Consider the following 8,360-nt stretch of genomic DNA (forward strand, 5'->3'; position numbering starts at 1 on the left):
TCACTCTTTTTATGATTAATTTATCACATTTCCACATAGGCACAATTGGTTTTCTATGGATCAGACCATCTTAATTGACACTTTCATTTAATCCTCAGTATATGGTAGATGCACTCTATGAGGGATATGTGTATTCCTATCACTCTGAGGGATAGGACTGCACAACTTAAACATGAATAAATTTATTGACAGAAACCTGAATCCAATACAACATGACCTTGAAAGTACATAATTGATGAATATATCCTCAAATCGACACAAACACTAGCATGAACTTAATATCTACGGTAGATGAATACTGAAAAAGAGTTGTAAACAATGACCCCCATATATTACCACGTTGCATGCATTAAAATGCTTGAGAGCTAAGTACCAAGCAACTCTAAAAACGAGTTGCAATGGTATTATCTCTTGGCTTTGCACTTGCATATGGTGGAAGGCAGCATCTTAAACGGAATTAACAGGGCACACGCATATTCACCCATAGTTGCAATGGCATGTAATGATATTTTTGGCAATTTGCTGAACTCATAATTTGGTCTTGTTTGGATAATTTAGTTGGAAGATTTCCATATTTCTTTTGCATTGTGCATGGATGGAGCGCCTGGTCTCATATATTTTGGTTACCACATGCAGCAGTGATTTATTTTCTAGTAAACAGGTAGGGTAGCGCAAAAATTAAATTATTCGAATTTGAATTCAATTTATATTAACAATATTTAAATTCATCTTAAATTCTATTAAAAATTAATCTAAATTACTCGAATACGTTCTAAACCAAATTATTATTATTTTAATAAAATTTAGCCCATTCAGTCTTATATATTTTAATTAGTAATTTATATAAAAATATTTTTCATTTAAAAAATTTAATATTTTTTAAAAAATTAATTTTAATTTTTAAATAAAAATATATAAAAAATTATAAATATTATTATAAAATATATTTTTTTATATTAAATTAATTTTTACATAAAATCTAAATCCAATTTAAATCTACAATAAATATTAATTTTTAAATTTAAATTTATTTTAAATTCAATTATAATTATTTAAATTTATTTTATTAAAATTTATTCAGATTGAATATCTAAAAATATTCGATTCATTATCAAGGAATGGTGGTTTAAAGGGCAGTTTTAGCGTAATGATAAGGTTACTCCATTCATGATCTTGAAGTCATGAAGATTAAGCAATTACTAATAATCCTTATTTTCTTTACCTACATTGTTAAGCAAAAGGCATATAAAGCACTTACTTGTTTATTATAAAAATAAAGAAGATAATTACTTTCCTCGTCATATTTCACTCATCTTTGTTTATTTTTTGGTTAGAAAAATTTTTGAACATATTTCATTTGTCATATTCAACTTTATTAAATGTTGCATCCACGACTTTTATGTTTTGAGGATGTGTAGGTCGCCAGGTAAGCAAACGACAGCGTCTTCGTTAATTTTTTGAAAAAAGGGTCCCATGCGATTACGTGTCAAAAGATTAAAGGCCAAGTGGGCCCCGCACCGAACCCTTTAAAATCTCTTTTAGAGCCCTAAGCGCCAAAACACCACTCTCTCCCTATCTGCAATCACTGTAAGAGTCCCTTTACTTCCATAATTTCATTTTTTGTTTTTTCTCTAATTTTTAATTTTGTATTGTAATCTCAATCGATTATAAAACGCATATATTATATCTGATTAGATGTTTGGATTGCAATGGGTCGATTTCGTAGTTCTGTTATGCGATTATTGATATTGTTGTTTTCTTTAATTTCTTATGGTGGTTTCCCTTCGAACTTTTTCTGCCTAATTGGGGTGTTTTTGGGCTGTGCAATGTTTAATATCTTTTGGTTTTTGTGTTTGGTTTTACTGGGATTTTAAAAAAGTTGTGATTTTCATTTATTTGTTTTAGCAATAATCTATTTTTCAGAAGTAGTATTGTGGTCGATTGATCAAATTCGAGTTATTTTTCCATTTGAAATCTGGACCACAGGGTTTCAACGGTTTCTGTTTGTTTCAATATTTTTCTTTATTTTGATGTGCGACTATGTGAATCAAGAACCTTTTTTGGATGCTTGTAGTTCTTGGTTATCTTAAAAAACGAAAAAGAAAAATCACTTTTCCTTTATCCTTAGCCACTGGTAGGTTCCTGGTACGTATTCTTAGTTCTAGCTAGATTTCAAGTAAAGAAATTTAAGATGTGATTTACTGTGAGCCTTCTATTACTAATTTTTATTTGTGGGTTTGCATTTTTTCAAGCTACTCCACTGTGTTCTAGTAAAAAATTGGTCCTTTATGGTGGCTATTTACCTTACAGTTAATCATTTAGTTGAAAATATAGACCTGAATGGCTATTCTTATGCTGCTTCATACATGTATGGTTTTGGCACCCAGTCTCAAGATCAAAATTTTCATGTCTATCTTTCTTTATATCTTTGTTTTTGTATGTGACATGTGCAAGTAGTTGCCTAAATTTCTTTTGTGCATATCCTTCTGGAAATCTATTTTCTGAGTTCACCTCACCCTTATTTCCTCCAGAACTAGTTATGCAATGGCAAGTGAAAAGCCGAAACAAGGAGGTAAATCACCAATGTCTTCTTCCTTCCCCCAAAGCAATGAAGAGCTTGCACCCTTTCATCTACAGGATGGAGCTGATAATCTTGCTGGTATTATTGATAATATGGTGCAGTCTGCTACTTTTTTTCTAGCTGGGGATGTGCATGGAATGCCTCAATCTCATGCACAGGAAATGTCATTTCCTGTGATGAAGGATGGTATCTCTCAATATAATGTCTCTCACAATCCTGGGACTGGCCTTGGTTACTAATATGAGCCTGTTTCGGGTTTTTCAGATTTGGCATGGAATGTGAATGTGAATGATTTTGGTCAATACCATACTCTTGGGGATTCCGTCGCTGCTGCTGCTAATATCCACACCACTGGTCTTGGCAATTCTCAAATTGAGAGAAATAATGTAACCAATGGAGCTGATGTGAGCAGTGGCTTACAAATGTTGAAAGCTGGTGGGGAGGCAAATGATAATGAAATTTGTAGGCCTTGGCTAATTGAAAATCAAATCAACCATGCAGGTACTATGTCTTTATCAGGCTATATCCCATCTGCTGGAGAATTCGGAATGAACATTTCACAGATGTGCACAGCTGGTGGAGAAGCAAATGGTAATAATATTCCTGTGCCTTGGGTATTTGGAAATCAATTCATCCATGCAGGTACTACACCTGTCTTAGGCCATAATGAAGTTAACGGAGAATTGAGAATTAATAACAGTTTTATGGCAGGTGTAGCTCAATCGAATAATCCTGAAATGCTTGATGGGAATTTTCTTACTCTTGGATATGAATCTAATGTGGAGACTGGATCTAAATATAATGTCTCCAGCGAAGACAACAGTCAGGGCACTAAACAGATTGTTCTATCCATGTTAAACACTTATTCTAGTCAAAATTTTGCCAGAAATTCTTTGAATTCTAGCTCTAAATTGGCTGATGATTCTTCTAGTTTCTGTAAGTATGACAGTGGATTTATTAGACGAGCACTGAATGAGAGTGACTGTAAAAGAATAGGCCATGTACAGAATGATGATGGTTTTTCTAGTTTAGGGCAGAATGCAAATGGGATGTCTCATCAAGTATGCAATGCTAATGTATTTTCTAGCCCGGTGCAGAATGTGGTTGCATCTTATCATCAAGCTGAGAACAAAGATAGATCTTCCAGTCAAACACAGAATGTAGGTTGGCTTTCTAAACCATCTGGGGATGGGAGAGTTGGGACCCAGTTGCCACTGGTAGATAAGCAACATCATAATCATACCCCAACCAGCTGGAACTCAGGACTTGGAGAGAAAAAGAAAGCGACATTTGCAAATACAAATCCTCACACAAGCTTTCAAGGTCTTCGAACTAAATCATTAATGCCACCTAATAGCAACCAAGTTTTCTTACCTGACACTGGATGGTTTGGGGTGACTGAGTCGTCACCACCATCTTCTTGGGTTAGGAGTACTATTCAACCTGCTTCTGATCAGCTACGGAGTCCTCATGTAGGATCTGTCAGGAACTTCTCATCCAACCCTTCTGTGGTTTTGCCCTTTAATGGGGTCACAAGAAGCATTGGCTTGCAGGGTCAATCAGGTGAGTTATGGATCCTCCACGTTCCCCATTTAGATGTAAATAGGTATTATTTTGGTGTTTTAAATGGAACTTTTACACTTCATCTGTCTATTCAGATGCCTTCTACCTTTCTTCCTTTCTCAAAATCACCAAGGACTTTTGAAAGTCAATAATACGTGTCATTTTTTTTTCCTCTTGCAATCTTATATCCAGGCAAAAAACGATATGCAATCTTGCAAATTACTGAAGTTTGTCCTAATCTCTGTGTGAGCATATTTATGATGTTTCACCTCTGTTTAATCTTTGATGACATATTGTTGTTTAAACACTGTTATATGCTGCTACCCACTTACAAGGATTAAAATGTAAAAATTTGATTAAAATCTCTTTTGGTTGTACCACTTATTTATTCATTTATTTATTTTCTCGTATCAGTATCTCACTAAAATGTTTGGAATGCATTAGTAGTATAATATACGTAAGTTATCTGGAGCCTCACTGTGAAAAGAAAAAGCTAAATATGTTACCTATACCAATGCTTCCTTTGAAATGCAAACTGTTTATGATTTGGATATAGTGATTCAACTGAAGTGTATGGATTTGTTCAGCTATATAAGAAGCCTAATAATTAGAATGTGAACTATGTAGTAGGGGCCATTTCTTCCCCATCCCAATGTGTGTTAAAGGGACATACAAGTTGCAATTCCATAGTTCAAAGAATTTGGATACTGATTCAAGGACTAAGCATATACCAGGCATATACCAGTAGACAGAAAAAATAATGGTTATCAGATTGAGCTTTTAGTTAATTTTTTTTGTGAATCAGCCATTTTTTAACTTTTGCTATTTTAAATTGCAGAAAAATGCTTTTCTGTTGCTGAATTCAATTTGATATCTGTCCATCAATGTTGATATGATGCTAAGAATTTGTCTATGATTTTACTTGGTTTTAATTGACATCTTACATTTTTTTCCCCAAAAAAAGAAAAGTTTAACCAAGTGCAAACATATACATCCAAAGCATGGATAAGGAAGGAAAAATAGTAAAGCCTAGTCATCTGTTAAGTAGTACCATGAATTAATCTTACAAGCTATCCCTGTATGTCCTTTGCTGAAAGGATTGTGGAGCTTGTGGCTCCTTGTTTAGGGTGATACTTAGATGTACATATCATATAATGTGAGGTAGAGTTTGTGGTTCATTTTAATCTATAGCATTGCAGGCAGTCTGATGTAGAGAAGAAATTTTGGAATTACAATGAATTAGTTTTCATAAATTGTGATTCATCATGAGCTTTTCGACTTTGAAGTTATATTCAATGGCCTATTCAGGAAAAAGTACAATGGCATACTGTTAAAACTTTACTTTTAGGATTAGAATTTAGAAATATTAATGGCTATATGAATTATTTTAACGATTGCAATCATTAAATATTTATGTTATAGAAAATTTTAAAAGCAAATTTTCTCTAATTTTTGCAAGACTAGTAATTTTTCTTTTTCAACTGAATTAAGTCTCGTTCCCAAAACTAGTTAAGGTTAGTTGTAAATTCATGATGACAAACTTTCTATTAGTTTCTTTTTGCTATTTTTTTTGATAAAAAAATTGATGCAATACTTTTGTCAAAATGAGAAAAAGAAAAAAAAAAAGGAAAAAAAATGTTACTGCTAAAGTGTTTTTCGGATTCATGTTGGAAGAAGGTGGTGATAAGGAAGACTGTCTTAAGTGTATATGTTTCTATCTATATTACTTGGTATGAATGATTCAAATAACCAGAATTAGATTAGTTTTTTTTTTCTTTCTCTTTCTAGCAAGATAAACACTATGGTCTAACAAGCGTAGCTTGTCATTTCTTGAAGTAGTTTTTGGTGTTTATTCCTTTCCTTCTTCTTTCTATAGGATATTTGAGTTATTTTCTCAGTGTTGGTTGCATCTGTTAGATTCAAAAAAACCATATTTTATGTCTAATGATTTCCTTGCTAAATGAATTGATCCCAAACTTACTTTAGCAGGTCATCCTGTTCAAGCTAATAACGCTTCTACAGCTAAAGCTGCTAAAGGTGATCTGTTTTCCAAGAGTATTAGAATTCAGCCAGCTAATGAAGGCATCTCCCATATATTTTACCAGCATCACATGTCTGCTATGTGTGTGCATGCGACTTTGTGTGCATCACTAGGCTAATTTTCTAATTTCACTAATGTTCAAGATCAAGTTCCTTTTATGATAAATAAGTTTGCAAAACCACTTTTGGAATTTGGTTTTACAGTATTCATCAAGTCTATGTTGAAGCCCCAGTTGTGGCAGGAATGTTGGTGTGGTAGTTGAATTCAGTAACGAACATGGCTAGCTATTATTCATAACATTGGAAAAACAATAAATCACATGCTTTTATTTCTAGATAATATAAAAGCAGAAGCTTGTCATATAGTATCCTCTTAGCATTTGTATGCTAATTTGTGTTACAGTTATAGTTTCTAAATTTCATTTTTACCAAGTCTAAGTCATGGGCAACTTTGACTATGGCAACTAAGTTTTCATTCTCACTGGTAATATCCATCGATGGTTTCTTGCATGTAATCTTGGTCAATCTCCAGCCTCTTTTCTGGTCCAGCCTTCTAGAAGTTTGTCTGTCCTTGCTTATACCACCAGTACACTGTTCTCGCTTATACCACTAGTACCTCTTATGAACACCACTGTTGCTTTTAAATTTTAGTGCTTGTTTCTGTGAAACTACTAGTGTTATTTTACAACTTACAGGTCAAGAAATTCCAGCAGTTAATGAGCCTAACCAGTCTTCCAGTGTCCCTTCTGGACCATCACTTAAGAGGACTGCATCCATATGCCCTCCCAGTGCTCCTCAGCCTTGGTGCAAAAAGACCAGATCAATTAAACCTGTCAGCCATCCGTCCGCTTCATCATTGCGCCGAACTGGTCCACCACATGTACCTTTAACTTCAGTTGATTCCTTAAGCTCACCCATTCCCCAGACTGTTTCCAGTCGCCCTCCTCTAGCCCCCACTTCTCCTCATCTTCCACACTTGCCCAGAACTTCTTCACCTCACCATATGAAGTGGCAAGGAAGGCAAGGTATTTCTTAGGGCTTCTTTAATTAAAAATCTTTACGAATTTTTGTTTTCAAATATCAACAGTCCACTTTCCAAGTAATATTAAAAGCTGCTTTTAGATTACCCTTACTTGTGATGCTTACAATGTTTTCTTCCCCCTTCCTCTGTGTGTGTGTAAGAGAGAGAGAGAGAGAGAAATCTGAACTATTTTGACTTTTACATTACCTTTATGTTTATTGTGATGGCTTTTCATGCATAAAAACTTGACTTATGTTGTGCACTTTTCCTAGTGCTATGTTCACTCTGTGGTAACCCATATTGGTGAGCTGTGTGCCTAGTCTGTAAACGCCTTCGGATTATACTAATGCATGTTTGGTGGTGAATTCTGTTAAAGGCCTGCTTAACCACAACCAAATTAACCTGGTTTATTGGAACTTGGAAGCTTGTCATTTGGCTGGTCCAGCTCATGATCTGTGGGACTGGTTTAGCATGGTTTTTCTCAGAATGCATTTTCATTAAGAACTAGGACCATAGTGTCAAAGGGCCTTTTTTTGGTATTAAATCAGTGTATACTTGTAGATAAAGTGGTTGGATGATGATATTAAGAATTTTGTGGATGAATAATATCTGGAATAGTAGCGGTGATGGTACTCTTACTTGCAGGAAAACATAGAACTCCTCAACCAAGTGGAAGACAATGTCATATATGCAAGAGGGATCTCTCATTCACACCGGAAGGTCCCATCTACCAACCAGAGAAACCAATAACTGCTGCTGTCTTGCCATGTGGCCACCACTTTCATGATTCTTGCTTGCAGCGCATCACACCTCTGAACCAAGCTCATGATCCTCCATGTATCCCATGTGCCATTGGTGACTAGGACCAACTCTCATCATTTGGTTTTGGTAAGTTTTTACATTTAACCTGATAGCATTAGTCAGGATTGAAGTGGTGAAAAGAAAAAAAAATGAAAGGTTCATAGAAGAGTGGTTGAATCAAATAGCAAAAATTCATGCAACTATATATAACAGGAAACAGAGGTGGTGATCTATATGATGATCAGTGGTCTACTTAGTAGCTATGCATTGCTAGCATAAGGTGTATATTAGTGGTTGACACAATTCCATTAGTATGAAATATGAATTTTCTCCAACCGCCAAGAGGTTTGCTTA

The 8,360-nt window shown here is 34.6% G+C and overlaps 1 protein-coding gene across 11 annotated transcripts; it reads left to right on the forward strand.

Moving 5' to 3' along the window:
* The first annotated feature begins 1,524 nt into the window (after positions 1 to 1,524).
* LOC110613884 lies at positions 1,525 to 8,360 on the forward strand. 11 transcript variants are annotated; one of them, XM_021755269.2, is made up of 7 exons: positions 1,616 to 2,145; positions 2,532 to 2,572; positions 2,683 to 2,767; positions 2,846 to 4,144; positions 6,131 to 6,181; positions 6,880 to 7,209; positions 7,851 to 8,360. In XM_021755269.2, the coding sequence occupies exons 2-7, from the start codon at positions 2,540 to 2,542 to the stop codon at positions 8,066 to 8,068; spliced, it is 2,016 nt and encodes a 671-aa protein (XP_021610961.1). In that variant the 5' UTR covers positions 1,616 to 2,145; positions 2,532 to 2,539; the 3' UTR covers positions 8,069 to 8,360. The 11 variants fall into 11 exon arrangements, with proteins under 11 accessions (XP_043812047.1, XP_021610962.1, XP_021610964.1 ...); XM_043956112.1 differs by lacking the exon at positions 1,616 to 2,145 and adding an exon at positions 1,525 to 1,587 and having other exon boundaries at positions 2,532 to 2,767; XM_021755270.2 differs by lacking the exons at positions 1,616 to 2,145; positions 2,683 to 2,767 and adding an exon at positions 1,525 to 1,587 and having other exon boundaries at positions 2,532 to 2,659.

Source organism: Manihot esculenta, chromosome 4 (assembly GCF_001659605.2).
Source record: "Manihot esculenta cultivar AM560-2 chromosome 4, M.esculenta_v8, whole genome shotgun sequence".
Classification (NCBI taxonomy): domain Eukaryota; kingdom Viridiplantae; phylum Streptophyta; class Magnoliopsida; order Malpighiales; family Euphorbiaceae; genus Manihot; species Manihot esculenta.

Coding starts and splice junctions, on each gene's coding strand:
- LOC110613884 (XM_043956112.1), top strand. CDS start 2,545: ATGGCAAGTGAAAAGCCGAAACAAGGAGGTAAATCACCAATGTCTTCT. Junction 4,145..6,130: donor TGGCTTGCAGGGTCAATCAG/GTGAGTTATGGA, acceptor AACTTACTTTAG/CAGGTCATCCTGTTCAAGCT. Junction 6,182..6,879: donor TACAGCTAAAGCTGCTAAAG/GTGATCTGTTTT, acceptor TACAACTTACAG/GTCAAGAAATTCCAGCAGTT.